This window comes from Pteropus alecto, unplaced genomic scaffold, assembly GCF_000325575.1.
Source record: "Pteropus alecto unplaced genomic scaffold, ASM32557v1 scaffold42, whole genome shotgun sequence".
NCBI lineage: Eukaryota > Metazoa > Chordata > Mammalia > Chiroptera > Pteropodidae > Pteropus > Pteropus alecto.
Window position 1 is genome coordinate 11,210,524 of NW_006434825.1, and position 16,785 is coordinate 11,227,308.

Sequence of the window (16,785 nt, forward strand, 5' to 3'; positions counted from 1 at the left end):
AAAGAGAGAACTAAAGTGGGCCCTACTAAGATCACACTTAACCCCTCGTGGTCCATAAGGCTGTGTGCAAATGCAAGGTCATACCTGTTCAGCAGAGAACAAAGAACCTTTGCAAATTACTAATTCTTGGCTGAACACAGGGTAGACGAAAAAGCTCCCTGCTCTTTGACAGTATTTCCTCAAGCTGCACACAGATCCAATGGCAAAGGAGGGAAGCCTATCTTTTCCAGGTATCTAAGCAAAACTTCTGAGTAGTCATTGGCTGACCACTAAGTTATGCTGACCCAGGGGCAATCCCCAGAAAGCAAGGCTAAAACAAAACAACAACCACAAAGAAAAACTAAGCAGTAACATCAGAGGCTGCACATAGCTAAGGAGATAGGTTTTATAGAATTAGTCCAGGCAAGTCACAAAACAAACAAAAAACAGCAACAGCAAGCTTGAGGCAGAAGTTAGAATTCAGAGTTGCTACAGTATATTATCTAAATGTCCACTTTTCAACAAAAAATTATGAGATGCACAAATATACATGAACATGTGACTTATACTCAGGGAAAAAGGCAATAGAAACTGTCTTTGAGGGAGCCCAAATGTTGGTTCTTAGTGACAAAGACTAAAAAGCAATTATTTATCAGTACGTTCAAAGAACTAAAGGAAAATTCTTCCCTGTAAAGAATAAAGGAAAATTATGACAATGTCTCATCAAATAGAGAATATCAGTAGAGAGATCTAAATTGTTTTTAAAAATCAAATAGAAATTTTAGAATTGAAAAGTACAATAACTGAAATGAAAAAAGACTTGACAGCACATTTGAGCTGGCAGAAGAAAAATTAGTAAACTTGAACGTAGATTAATAGAGATTATCCAGCATGAAGAACAGAAAGAAAAGAACAAAGAAAGATGAACAGTCTTAGAGACTTTTGGACACCAGCATGCATACCAACATAAGTTTAATGAAAGCCCCAGGAGAGGAGAGCTAGAAAGGAGCAGAAAATGTATTTTAAGAAATAATGACTGAAAACTTCTAAATTTGATGAAAAATATTAATCTTCATATCTAAGAAGTTCCGTGAACTCCAGGTAGGATAAACAGAAAGAAACCCACACCTAGATATATCATAGTCAAACTTAAAAAACAGAGAATCTCAGAAGCAAATGACAGAAATAAAAAGGAGCTCCCTTTGTTGTTTCTTTCTGTTATCTCTTCCCATGTTCTTCGTATATGGAACGTGAGGATTTTCATATGGAGAGATCAAAATGAAACCTTCCTAGAAAAAAACTAAGATTTAAAGTTAAAATTCTTAAGAAAGAATTTCTTCTACCTTGATTTCCACAGGATTAGTCCCCAGCTCTTTCAGAAAAATAGTAAATGGCAATTTTGAAGGCAGATTTTGTTAGAAGTGATACAAGTTGAATTTATATAAGGGAAAATTTCAGATTGAGTTGACTTCTAAAACTGAAGTATTTTATTAGAGAGAGAGGTGAAATTTTTTAGTTTAACCCACAGCATTTTCCATACTTAGAATTTTCCAAAACTTATCTCCCTCGTTCACAAATTGATTTTTATTACTCAAAGTAAATGCCAGCTGTTGTGATAGTAAACTAGCATAATAACAGGTCTTACGTAATATAATAAAAAGCAGGGGACCCCAGCCATTTAGTCAACAGTCAACACTTCTCTATAGCTTTCCTCATCGCAGAATCATCTGCAAGATAATAAAAGTAAAGAGGCAATGAAGTTTACAAGTTAGGACTAAGAGCTTCATAGTCATATAATTGTGAATCTTGGCCCCATTACGTACAACTGTTACGGACTGAATGTCGTGTTCCCCCAAAATTCATATGTTGGTGTCCCAGTCCCCAATGTGACTGAATTTGGAGATAGGGCCATTATGGGGGTAATTAAGGTGAAACGAAGTCGTAAGAGTGGAGCCCTGATGTGATAGATTAGTGTCCGCATAAGAAGAGATACATAAGAGAGCTTGCACATTTTCTTTCTGCCATGTGAGAACAAAATTCTCAAACAGATGCTGAGATACCCGGTAAGCTAATAGATAAATAGAATAGTCACAATTCCATTTTTAAAAATTGTGTAAATATTTCAGGTGAAATATTTTCATAGGTATTGTCTTTTTGCCTTTGTTCAGAGCACATATGACAAACATTGGCAAAGATGTGGAGCAATAATTGGTGTGTTGGTTGGTTATGTAAACTTGACACAACATTTGGAAAACTGGCAATGAATACTAAAACCACATATGTATATCTGTGATCCAGTACTACTTTAAGGCATTGGTATGCAATGGGAATGATTACATAAATGACAATGAATGGCTATGTTACTGGTTTATGTATTTATTACACTTTTTATTGTTATTTTAGAATGTATTCTTTCTACTTCTTAAAAAAAAATTTGCTATAAAACAGTATCCCGTGTTACGCAGACAGCAGCCTCATACATTTCATGTTCACGGTGTCTCTTGATCGCATTATTTTCTCTCTTTTTTTTTTTTTCCCTCCCTTCCCCCTTTTTTTATTATGGTGACATTGGTTAACGAAATCCAGTAAGTTTCAAGTGTACAATTCAACAGTAAGTCATATATATTTTGCATTGTATGTTCACCGCCCATAGTTAGATTTCTTTCTGTCTATATCACCACATATTTGACTCCTTTTACCCCATCTACCTCCTGCTTTCCCTCTGGTAACCACTGGTCTATTGTCCATGTCCATGAGTCTCTCTTTTTTTGTCATGTTTGTTTGTTGCTTTAGCTTTATATCCCACATATAAGTGATATCATGTGGTTTTCAACTTTTTCTGTCTGGCTTATTTTGCTTAGCATGATTATCTCAGGGTCCATCCATGTTGTCGCAAATGGCAGTATTTTATCTTTTCTTATAGCCGAGTAATGTTCCATTGTATATATATACCACATCTTCTTTATTTAGTCTATTGTAGGATACTTTCAGTTGCTGCATTTTTTTCTCTTGTGCTTGTTTTAATCTCATGTTTTGTTCATCTTGACCCTAAATGTACAAAATCCATTGCTAATGTTGCCAGTAGGAGGCCACATCAAATAATTGACCTGGAAATGAAATTAAAAGTGATTAAGGACTACAAAGGTGGAAAATCTGACGGTTTTTGCTTGCCAATCTAGTATGTCCCATTCCACCATAGCTGCCATCTTGAAGAATAAGAAAAAAATGATAGAAGCTGTTAAAGAATCTGCTTCCTTGAAGGCAACGAAACTAGCAAAAATTTGGGAAAGGCCTATATCAGACATGGAGAAACTTCTTGATTGAAGACCATACAGAAGTATACCCTTCTCAGCACCATGACAGTCATGGCCAAAGCAAAAAGTTTGTGTTGTTGAAAGAAAAGGCTGAACCTGACTACAGTATTGAATTTACTGCTAGCTCTGGGTGGTTTATGATTCAAGAATCGTTACTTATTACATACCGTGAAAGTGAGTCAAGTGCTGATGTGAAGGCAGCTGAAGAATATTCAGAAACTCTGTAGATAAGATGATTGTGGAGGAAAATTACTTGCCAGAGCAAACATTCAGTATGTATGAAACCTCCCTGTTCTGGAAAGGGGTGCCTGAAAGGACTTTTATCCATAAGGAGGCCAGGCCAATATCTGATTTCATAGCTCTTAAGGAGAAGATAACTAACGGTCTTGGGAGCAAGGTACAGGCTACAAATTAAAACTCCTTGTGATATGGCATAGTGAGAACCCCAGGGCCTTCAAGAATATCAGTAAGTACATACCACCAGTGTACTGCAGGAGCAATAAGAAGTCACAGATGACCCAGCTCCTCTTTCAAGAATCCCTCCTGAATTGCTATGCCAGCAAAATGGAAAAGTAGAGTTACAGAATAAGATACCTTTCAAGATTTTGCTTATTGTTGTAATGCTCCCAGTCATCCTCTTTTTATTGGTGATCTTTATCCCAATATTAGAGTGGTGTTTCTCCTTTCAAAGATCACCTCTTTGATGCAACCCATAGATCAAGCAATTATAGCAGCTTTTAAGGCCTACTATCTGCAGAGGACCTTTGCCCAGGCTATCGCTACAACTGAAGGAAACACCGATGCAATTCTGGAAGAATTACAAGATCATCGTCTGCATTAAGAACCTTGCATGGGCTTTTGATGATGTCACCAAGGAATGTATAAATGGCTTCTGGAAGGAGACACTCAAAAGGTTTGTCTATGACTTCAAAGGATTTGCCAAGGATGAAGGGTTTGTAGAAATCAACAAGGCCGCGGTTGAGAAGGCAAACAACTTTAACCTATGTGTGGGTAAGGATGACATTGAAGAGTTCCTTGAGGTGGTTCCAGAGGAGTTGACTAATGAGTTGTTGGAACTGGAACAAGAACAAATACCTAAAGAAAAGCCAAGAGAAAAAGAAACTGCAGGAGAAGAAAAAGGAGAAGAACCCCAAAGAAAATTCACAGTGAAGGGTATAGCAGAAGCTTTTGTAGACCTCAGCAAGCTCCTTAAAAAGTTTAAAAACATAGATCCCAGCATGGGAAAGTTTTCATTAATAGAGAGGAATGTTCATGGTTCGTTATTTGCTTACAAGCAAATCTCTGAGGAAAAAAGTAAGAAACTCAGCAAACCACTGTGGACATATTTCTGAAAAGAGTGACGCCTCCTCAAGAAGAGCCTCAAGCAGGTCCTTCAGGAGGTGTTCCAGAAGACATTGTTATCATAGGAGCTGACAGCTCCATGTGTGTTATTGACCCTGAAGACCTTCCAGTGAGACAAAATGTGGAGATAGAAGACAGTGGTATTGATAATCCTGACCCTGTGTAGGGCTAGGTTAATGTGTGTGTTTGTGTTTTAGTTTTTAACAAAAAAGTTTTAAAAGTAAAGAAAAAATAAATATTTTTAAAATAGAAAAAAAAGCTTATAGAATAACGATATAAAGAAAAAATGTTTATACAGCTGAACAATGTGCTTTAAGCTGAGTGTTATTACAAGAGTTAAAAAGTTTAAAAAATCAAAAAGTTTACAAAGTGAAAGTTACAGTAAGCTAAGATTATTATTTTTAGAAAAATTATTATTAGATATAAATTTAGTGTAGGCTATAAATTTAGTTTATAAAGTATACAGTAGTGTACAATAATGTCCTAGGCCTTCACATTCACTCACCACTCACTCAGTGACTCACCCAGAGCAACTTCCAATCCTGCAAGCTCCATTTTTGGTAAGTGGCCTATATGGGTATACTGTTCTTTGTCTTTTATACCATATCTTTACCTTTTTTATGTTTAGATATATTTGGATATATACTTACCATTGTGTTAAAATTGCCTACGTTATTCAGTACAGTAACATGCTATACAGGAACTATACCATATAGCCTAGGTATATAGTAGCCCATACCATCTAGGTTTGTGTTGAGTACGTTCTGTGATGTTCACACAACAACTAAGTAGCCTAACAACGCATTTCTTAGAACATATACCCATAATTCTGTGATGCATGACTATATAATATACTTTAATAAAATGATTTAAAAGTTTCCCGTAAATGAAGATACTTCTGAGAACAGTTATATAAATTCAGAATTAAATCATGTTTTCTGATTGTATTTTCATCTTTTATTTTTTGTAAATTGTAGGGATAAATTTCAGTGTTTTAAATAATTGCAATTCTCTAAAACTTAAACTGAAAATTTTGGCACTTCACCATTGAATCAGAGATTCAACTGATTGTCTTTAATTAGAGACATCCAACTAATTTTGAATAAAATGTAACTACTAGGACTCATCAAAAAAAAAAAATTTGATGCCATTATAAGAGCTAGATCGATTTCAGAGTAGTTTTTCAAATGCTCAGATTTTCTAAAATCCAAAGTGCATGCATACTGTTGTGATGAATTTTTATGTATTCAGCATCAGCTTTGTCATAGAAATTTTATAGTTCAGTTACTTTAACTGTGGATAAATAAATATATTTGTAATTTATGCTGCAGTAACTTCTAAATGATATGAGAGAATATCTTTGGATAAGAATTGTTTGGATAACAATTATCAATTATATGTATACCACAACTAGTTCCTAGTAAATTCCTATTTTGTAGTTTTTAAAAATTAACTGAGAATGTTATTTTTATAAAATGTGTCTTCCACTAACATCTGTATTTGTAATATCAATAGCAGAGCCAATAATTTATCTTTGTTGATATACTTTTTAAATTCATTGACTTCATCAGTCACAAAAAGATGTTTTACTTTCAACGTAATAACCTTTAAAAAGTTTTACAAGTATACTTTGGAGGTGTTGCAGATTTAGTTCCAGACCACTGCAATAAAGCAAATATTGTAATAAAGGGAGTCACACCATTTTTTTTGGTTTCCTAGTGCATATAAGAGTTATGTTTACACTACATTGTAGTCTGTTAAATGTGCAATAGCATTATGTCTTAAAAAAACAATATACCTTAATCTTAAAATACTTTATTTTAAAAAATGCTAACCATTATCTGAGACTCCAGTGAGTTGTAAGGGTTGCCACAAATCTTCAGTTTGTAAAAAAAATGCAGCACAGTGAAGTGCAGTTAATGAGGTATATTTTGATACTTTTTTTTCAGGTTAAAAAAGTTGAACTATTATTGGAATTAACAGATTTTCTATTTGAAGTACCTGAAGACATTGATGCAAAACTACTATCCTTTAACTTTTTGCAAGGTTTTTCTGTTAATGAAAGCAACATATGAACATCTTCCTTTTTTGTATGTGCCTGAGAATGTGAGTGAAATTAGTTTAGAAGAGTCATTTGATTTAAATGGAAAGTTATATTCTACAGAGTGGATGTTAAATGTTACTATTCGCAGCTGCACATGTTAAATTGTCGCCTTTGAAGTATATGTTGATACTTCATCAGATTTATTTCTTTTGGTTTTCATGTGATCAGTGATATCATTTTGGTCTGCACAGAAAATATTAAATGTCATTATTTTGTGCTAATTACATGTTCATCATCAACATTCTAAGAATGAATTTGATTCTTAATTTTTCATTAAACATGACTTCCATTTTTAAATTCATTGCTGCAGAAAGGTAAGTATTACTAACCTGTAAAAAGACATAATTGTAGATTTATATAATACAATAAAGACAATCACTGCAGCAAGAATGGTCAGAATAATTCTATATATGCTCTGAAAGCATTGCTTGGCCTTCATTTCCCACATGGGTTTCACATACACCCTACCACCTTTTGTGATGACTACTTTGTGCAGATCGTGGTATAGACCATGGAGTAACAGACTAGTATGTAACAAGTATTTGGCAGGGACCAGAATGTTAAAAACTTCTCCCACTACCATCGAAGACTCGTAGAGTTAGTTGTCCCTGGTCATTTGAACATACTTTATTGGGTAAATGTGTAGTTTAATCAGCAAGTGCCCTTTATACTGACCTTGAAAGGGAGGTGTTACTTAAGATTGCAGTGGGAAACGATCAGGATAACATTGGTAATTGCCGTTCGTCTTTCAGATTTAACCCTTTATTAAAGTGCAGACTATTTGCTACACATACATTTCACATCTCATTAGAAGAATCCAAGACAGAAGCTGGAATTAGAAAGTGGAGGGCTACCAAATCTCTTGGCTTATTTTACTACAACTATTAATTAGTAATGATACTTTTTTTCTTTTAATGAAATAAAAATCTATGACCATTGCTAGTATATACATTAGTGGCTAATAATTTCCTTAGGGAATTAGATCACATTTCACATTATATGCTCTTATTTCATCATGTAATTTTTCTCTACTAAATCACAGTTGATAATTATATATTGATTTTTGTAATTATTTGTTCATTATCCACCTGCCCCAGTAGGCCAGAAATTGTGAAGAAAAAAGCCGTTTGTTCCTTCTCATTGTATCCATGACATCTAGCACAGTGACTTGGTTGTAATAAAGACTCACTAAATATTTGTAGAATAAGTGAATGAGTGAATGCACAGATACCCTGTTGTCAGCAGATATATCCCAGTTGATACCTAACTAAATAGAAAGCCCTTGGGAGTTGAAAATAGCATTCTTTTGCAGATACCTTTGGCTTATATAATAACATTCTAAGAATACAGTAGGTGTGTGTGTGTGTGTGTGATAATGTTTAGTCAAATGTATAAATTTTGTATGTTTATAAATGCTTGTAAAATAATAGCTAACGCATTGAATACTGTCAGGTATTGTGCTTAAGTACTTTTTTATACATGTTATCTTTTTTAATCTTTACAACTATCTTGTGAAGTAAGTATTACTGCTATGCCAAGTTTACTAAGGCTTAAATAAATGAAGTACCTTGCCCTGGGACATTTACAAAGCTAGTAAATGCATCATAAGAATGGAAATTTGATCACACCTTTCAATTTTAAGTTAAAGACTTTGTGTCAGTGAAATTTTAAGTTAACAACTCTACTAACAGAAAGGATTTATCACACAGAACAAAATATCCAGTCATACACAATCCATGCCTAATATAGCACTTAATTATATTATCAGAGCCCTAGGTCTTTTCATTTTCCTGCTGTGCTATGCTCAGTGTGTGACTGCATCCTCGTTAACTATGTTTGCAAGCTGGCTGGCTGCACTATCTCTGGGCATTGCATCAGTTCCCAGGAAGGAGAAAAGGTGAAATGCATCTTAAATGACTTTCTTAGAAGCCCCATTAGGTGACTTATGCTGCTATCTCATTGGCTAGACCTGAATTATTTGGCCACTCCTTGCTACAATGAATCTAGGAAGGTGAATATTTGACTTTTTTGGTATTGTTTTTGATCTTTTAGTTTCTTCAAGTATACCGTTAAAAATCCTAGTTTTGAGAAGTGTTTGACTGCAAAGGTTGACCATCCTGTGCTGTATACAGGGAACTTTTTAAATTGAAGGGAAATATGGTCAGATCATGCTTTAGAAGGCATGCTCTGATGGCTATATGGTAGATTGGAGGACGACAGGATGGAAGCAGGAAGAGACTGTTTAGGAGACCTTTGCAGTGGTTTACATAAGAGATCTTACAAGTCTGAACTAGAAAAATGTTTGTAGGAATAAAAAGGAGACTAAAGATTCCAAAAATATTTAGGAGGTCATATGGATAGGACTTGGTAGTTGATTGGCTCTGTGGAGACAGGAGAATGAAGAGTCAAAGGTGGCTCAGGTTGCTGGCAGAAATGAATGAGTGGTGCCTTTTTAGACACACTGAGTTTGTGAGATACCTGGGTTTCCTTCATGGGCAGATTTTTATTAATTGAGAAAGGATTAGGATTTGCTATATGTCACAAATATTTTTTTCTTGATAATATCCCTTTTTTACTTTTTGTAGTCTAGAAGTTTCCAATTTTGTATAATCAGTTCTGTTAATATTCTCTTTTATATTTCTGGCTTTAGTGTCATAATTAGACAGCCTGGCCTGTCTTCTCCCAAATTATTGAAGTATATACCAAATCTGTTTCTTGTACTTCTGTGGTATAAATATTGATTTGATCGGGATTTTATTTTGGTGAATAGGATGAGGTAAGGAAAGAAAATGGAAGAGTATTTTCAGTTGTTAGAATATGATTGAATACTATTACTATATATGTGTGATATAAAACATGAAAATACTGAAATTTCTTTTTCAAGTAGTTCTGACATGGATTTTTTTTATGGTTTTGATGTCTTGAGAAATATTCTGTTGTTATTTCTTTCCAAAAATAAAACACCCCAAAGTTTTAATTTTTATTATAAATCAAAATTTAAATATCTGTTTTTTATATTCTCTGATAGCAGGAGGATGCATTAGCACAACAGGCCTTTGAAGAGGTTCGGAGAAGGACACGTGAATTTGAAGATAGAGACAGGTCTCACCGGGAGGAAATGGAGGTGAGAGTTTCACAGCTGCTGGCAGTAACTGGTTAGTACTTTCCCCCAAACTCTCAGGCTCTATTTGTAATGTTTGTGCATAATGTTTTTAAATAATTTAAGTTTAATATCATCTTTTATTTTTAAAAAGTTGTACTCATTGACTGTGTTTATTAAATGTAATCACTATAAAGAAACTTAGTCTTAATTTTAAGGTTGTACATGAGTTCTTCATTTATTGGTCCTTATAAAAATCATATAGTATAAGGTGTATTTTAATTCAAATTTTCTCTTGATCCAAATATCTTACCTCTTTTTTCATAATTATTTTTTAGATTATATGTTAAAAAAAACAAACTTATGTTATCATAGAATATATTCTGAGAACAATATTAAAACTTTTGGGGAGTATTGTTATTTTCCACTTTTATATGAATATTTGTCTTGTTTTTGTTCCAATATAATTTTCAGTCATTTGTGTATTCTCTTACTATAAAGTTTAATATTTAAAAACTACTTAAAGACTAGAATTAGCTTAAACTCATTTCCTTTACACCTTTTTATGGTAAAGGAAAAAACAAATATAGAAATCCACATAAAAGTAATATGTAGCTTAATTATCATAAGGCTAACACCCTTATAAATACCATTTAGGTCAAAAAATAAAACTTTGACAGCTACCCCAGCACCCCCTTCCATGTATGCATTGAATTATGACCCTTTCACTCTTCTCAAAAGTAATCATTACCTTACTTTTTATAGTAATCACTTTTCTGTGTCTTTCTATGGTTTTATTACCCATGTCAAGTTTATTGTCTTGCCCACTGTTTAGATTTAATATGACTTTTAATTGACATGGATGTTTAATTTTTTCTACATAAAATTATACCCTGCTTTAAGCATACTTCAGTTATAAAAATTAAGTGTCTGCAAGTTGTTCCGAAATCCAAACTCTAAAGTATACTTTAACAAAACAAACAATCAAGATAAGAACTGATTGTTTAAAAGAATATTGTCAAATCTTAATATCAGTCATGTACTTCAACTTTATGTACATAATTATCAACATGAACACTTTACACAAGAAGATAGAGAAAAAGTCCATGTTTATCTTTGATAATCAAAAGAAATGGAATTAAAATGTAATTCTAGTATATCAACTAAATAGAATAATATCCAGGCATTAAAGAGTTCTGGAGATTGGTTTCACAACGAAGCAAATGTTTAACCCTACCGAATTATGCACTTAAAAATGGTTAAGATGGTAATTTTTATGTTATGTTATGTGTATTTTACCACATTTTAAAAAATGTTTTAAAAAATGTTTTAAGTCAGTGCCATATATTACAGAAAATTTGGTTTTTCTATGCATAAAGTTTTATGTACATTATTATTTACACTATTATTTAAATTAACACAAAAGTGTGTGTGTGTGTGTGTGTGTGTGTGTGTGTGTACGTGTACCCAGACTCTAGAGCTAGACTGCAAGATCTGACTCTGGCTCTGCCACTTAGTGGACAACTTATTTCACCTTTTTGGTTGAATTTTCTCATCTATAAAATAGGGCTAATAATCATAACTATCTCATAGAGTTATTATTTATTCTTGTGAAAGTACTTTTAGAGTGTGTGGCACTGACTAGTTGTCAGCTGCTATTTTTGATATTATTTCATATATGTTTTTTCTATTATGTTACAGTTCTTCTAAATAAGTGAAAAAACTCAAGCCTACTCAGTGGTTAGTGTATGAAATAAAGTTATCTTTCAATGATTAATATTTCCCTTTGTCATTGAGTGAATTGATTTAATCGGCTGATAGCAACTAATGATGTTCCCATACTTATTAGCTGGAAGAGACGGGAGATGTAATACGTTTGTTTTATTTGAAGCTTTTACAGTTCTTGTGATTAAACTTCCACAGCATTTTCTCTCAGAATGCTTGTATCTGTAATAGTAAGAAGTTTTAAAATGTATAATATGTATTTGTTATTTTATACCAAACCTTTTTGCTCATGCTGCTTGTTCCCTGGCCAAGAATGTACTTTCTCTCAATTCATCAAGGCCCTTCTTAATGTTATCTGTCAGTCTCTTCTCTGGTCTTCTTAATCATTATTAGCCCTTTTACTTTGTAGTTTCCAGATCTCTTCTTATTTTTATTATTGTTCTTACTGAACAGTATGTTGAAACAATTATAAATATGTGTTGTCCTCCACTCTATTGTGATCCCCAATAAGACAGGGCCGCTCATTTTTTAACTTCCACATTACACACTACAGTGTTTTCTACATCGTGTTTAGTCGTCATATGGAGATCATCAAAAAACAGCTCCTACCTTGCCTGTCAGAAAACTAGAGTTACAGGATAGCCTGTGGGTAGGTTAGTTAGAGTAGAATAATACATCTCGATGGAGATTTAAAATGTTCATAATTTGTTGGTTTATATTAATTAGATAATGTATTAAGCAATGAACCCCTGCATTAGGGACTAGGAAATATACAGATGAAAACATGGTTTCTCCCGTCTGGTCTCGGAAGTTAAGCAGGGTCGGTCTTGGTTAGTACTTGGATGAGAGACCACCTGGGAAGCCCAGGTTCTGTAGGCATAAAAATAAAAAATAAGGGACTGCAAACTGACAAGTTTCTTGCAATCTAAAAAAAAAAAAGAAAAAAAGTATGGTTTCTATCCTTGAGCAACTATCAGTCTTGAGGGAAAATAGGTGTATAAACAGATAATTGCAGTCTGCTTTAGCAGCAGCAATACATAATGGAAGTTCAGAAGGAGAACTGTGGCAGTGTAGAGGATAGAGTGCTTATATCTGCCTCTGCTTGGGGATTCACAGAATACATTTGCAGAGATTTGAGGGAAGATCATGAGTTTGCCAGCTGGACAAGTTAGGGAAAACCTGGGCAAAAGCAACAGTATACGCAAAGGAGCAAAAGAGTAAGAGATCTCTCCATGTCAGAGAACATGATTGGTCAGTCTTTCTGAAGCATGCTAATAACATGGCTTTAAATGAATATAAGAATCATTTTATAAAAAGTATTCTTCAGGTACACTATATTTGAAGAATAACTATTTAACAGTTAATGAAACAGTTATTTAGAAAGTTGTATATCTTTTGCTTTAAATAAAATGCTCCATTAGTTGAGACTAAGAATTGCCTTTTCTAAAATGTTCGATTGTTCTTTTAATGTTACTTGAAGAAAAACATTTCAATGTGTGTTTACATTTGTATATGAACAAAAATACAGTGTGTTGATGGAGGTGTCAGAATTTATTGTGTAGATAGTTTTCAGTTGGTTTTATGTCATTGATTTGAGAGTATGGGCTTTGTAGTCAGGCCTAATTGAGTCCTACTCCATCACTTTCCAGTCTCAAGCCCGTTTTCTCATAGAAATTGTTGCAAGAATTAAATGGGAAAATGCTTATAAAGCACTTAGTACAGTGCTTGGTATGTGTATGCCTTCAGTAAATAATCTCTGAAGTACGTCTTTAGCACTAAAAGCTCTACCACAGTGATGGTTCCAGTTAATTGAATTATCTGGCTAACAAGAACATCCTTTTAGTTCTCTAAAGTGTATCAGGGCACTTTCCCTGCATTATGACCTAGAGCATAGAAAAAATAGATTTTCATCAATGATTTAAGATCCTGTAGTCTCTTATGACAGTAATTTAAAACATCGGTTGTAGAGAACTGACATCTAGAAAATTGGGCTGAAATCAGACTCCAGAGTTTGCACTGGTAGTCACTTAGAGGAGTTGGGGGTATTCATGTCTTTTGACACTTGCACATGTATATTTTACTTCCCTTAAAAATCCATAAATCCCTTATGTCAGCTTATTTTCTTTAGTTTACCTCCTTTTTCCTAAAAAAGAACATTGGAGAAAAATGTTTCCCCCCTGTAATTTAAACATCTGTAGGAGGCCTTATATACTTGGACACATTTTTTCCTTTGTTTTTGGGTTCGTTTTTTGAAAAGTCACAATTTTATTTAAAAAATGGTTTTCTTACATTCAGCTTCACATTCTTATTACAGTTGAGGAAACTGAGACTCTTAGAAAAATTAATTGACTTGCTCTCTTTCAAATAGTTGGTTAATGCAAGGAAGAGTGAATACTTAAACCAGTTTCCTAACCAAAAGATCTCCACAAATACATCTTAGAACTGGAAAATGAATTTCCACATCACCCATAAAAATGATTAAGTTGAAAAATGAAATTTGCCAGGAGAGGTTAGAAACCGTTTTGCCTGGAAAAGAAAAAGCCAAGGCAGAACAGAATGATGATTTTAGTGGGTGGTCCTGATGCCTGACTAGAGATGAGGGCCAAGGAATAGTGGTAACTAGTGGATGGCAGTAACCCAGTAGATGGTCCTTGGAAGCTTGAAATCCTGGCAGCATAGAGGTTTAGGGATGTCCTGCCTCTGTTTGGATAACCTCTGAGGCCTCTGGCTCTGTCATGCTAAACCTGTAATGGTGGTGTTCATGAGCATTTAATATATGTGTAATGTTGAGATTACTGACAGTGAGAAGCAGAACTCCAAGTAGTTAATAGCCCAAGGGTTTTTGATTTTCACCAGTGTCCTTTAACCTGAAATCAGTTAGAAAATTCTATTTCACCATCTGTAAAGTTTAGAAACTTTTCAGTCCATCATTCATGGTAGAATTTAGCATTTTCTTTTTCAAATTTTTCTGGAGAAGAGTATTTTAGCAATGTGATATTTTCTTTACCTTTTAGAGGTAATGGCAGATTATCATTTGTCTGGCAAATGAAAAACTATAGTAAAATGAAGACACATTGTGTACTTTAGTAATCTCTTCCATATACTGTTAAACCTATGGTGTATAATAAATTGATAGCCAAAAGGTAAAAATTCTGTGTATAATATCTTACCCTGTGGATATCTTTAAAAGGAATACATACACATATTTGTTTGAATGTTCATAGTCATTCTAGTAGGGTACATAAAAAACTGGAAATGGAAACCATAGAGGGGAATCAGGTATCTGGGGGCCACATGGGAAGGTCATTACTTTTCACTGTTTATCTTTTGTACCTTTTGAATTTTGTATCGTGCATCTATTACCTATTTAGAAAAGAAATAAAATTTGTTTTTTATCATTAGCACAGAATGATAAAAACAGAGTCCTCTAGAACTTACTATCTATATCCTCTGGCATATAGGCATTTTAAAAAATGTGAAATCTTTTCTTCACTTGAAATTTTATACAGAACTCCAGTATATAAAATAGATATAAGGACACTGCTCTGAGTGAAGCAGGTGCGGGGATTATTTTGGGCTCCCTCTGGAAGTCCCTGGGGTATTTTCTGGGAACCCAGTACCTGGCAGCATGTAACTTGAGTACCTTTAATGTGGAAGACTGAGTGTGATGTTTGTAATAGATTGCCCTGGTTCAAATCCTAGCTCTACTACTTGTTGCCATGTGACATTGAGAAAGTTGCTTATTCCCTTGAACCTCATCTGTAAAACAGGGCTAATAACACCTTTCTTCCTGGGTTGCTGCCTAGCTCAGTTTCTCACACCTAAATTGGGACCCAGTGGAAGCTAGTTTCTTCACCCCCTCATTCTGTATACCTTGGCTTAAAGGAAAAAAATCCCAGCCTTATTTAAGTTCCCATAGATTTTAATTTTCAAAACACTTTACCAACATTAATATTTGTGTAAGGACAAATTAACATATCTGGAATAGCAGTAAAGGCAGGCGTATCCTAACTTCAAATATTATTTTGCTGAGCTACTTTAGATTCTGGTTTTGTTTGTTTGTTAACAACAATGAAGGATTTTGAACTTTTCTTGGTTCTGTTGGAGGTCAAGATAGCAGTTACCTGAGGGGTTGAGTAGTGTGACTGGGGAAAGGTACAAGGAGAAGTTTCCAAGTTTTGTTAATGTTCTTGATCTGGGTGCTAGTTACGTGGGTGTGTTCACTTAGTGAAAACTCATCAAGTTATATATTTATGATTTGTGCACTCATCTGTACTTTAATGAAAAGTAGACTTTAAAAAAGAAAAAGTAATCACAGACATTGCTTCTATGAAATGACTGCCCGTTTGATGTCTCTTGCCACATAGAAGTAGCCCAGCCTTTTCTACCTGAGAATTCTTCCACGATTTGAAGATGACGTGTTACCCATGGTAGTTCTCTTCAGGTTACACATCTCTATAACTATAATTCAAATGCCCGCTTTTGGGCTTTTGCGAAGGGAGATTGAGGTTAATAAAGAACAGAATGAGTGCTCTGGTCATAAATAAATTGGAAAGATACCTCCAACTATCTGTTTGATAGAAACTCATATACACTCTTATTTAGAGGCTGCTTCCATCTTGATTGCCCTCTTAACCAAAAACTGTAATACAACATTGCTGGCTCTTAATTCAGCTGCATGGTGACAGGGCACTGAAGGAGGTTTTCTCTATCGTTGTGTAGGAAATGGTTTCATTTGGTTAAGTTATAAAGCATGAGCAAATAAATTGTTGCCTTTAATATCAGAGAATGGGTAAATAATTATTACTTATTCTACTCTAGGCAGTTTTAATACAATTCAGCAGTCGTAGGAGAATTTTATGTCGAAACTATTTGGAAATAAAAACAGGCAAAAGGCTTTATGTGGCTTTTGTATTTGTGTTTTGTATGTTTTTGGAGCCTTCAATTCTGTGTGGTCCAAGAAAAAAATCCCAGCCTTATTTATTTTGAATCCCCACAGACTTCAGTTTTCAGATCACTCTACCAACACTCATATTTGTGTAAGGACAAATTAACATAAGATTCTGTCTATACGAGGCCTTTCTGAGGTATGTTTTAGGTAAAGGCAGTAGATGAGAGTGAACTGGGAATATGAACTCAGACTAAAAATGAGAATTATAAAAGGATGAATGAGGAAGAGGTTAGTAGATCCGTCTTCTCCC

The 16,785-nt window shown here is 34.1% G+C and overlaps 1 protein-coding gene across 1 annotated transcript in view; it reads left to right on the forward strand.

Annotated features, from left to right (window-relative positions):
- CBFB (core-binding factor subunit beta) overlaps nt 1-16,785 on the forward strand; it is a 59,517-nt gene that overhangs the window by 39,695 nt on the left and 3,037 nt on the right. Inside the window, exon 7 of the mRNA XM_015587759.2 lies at nt 9,788-9,914. Coding sequence (XP_015443245.2) covers nt 9,788-9,914 — 127 coding nt within the window. The remainder of the gene's footprint in view (nt 1-9,787; nt 9,915-16,785) is intronic.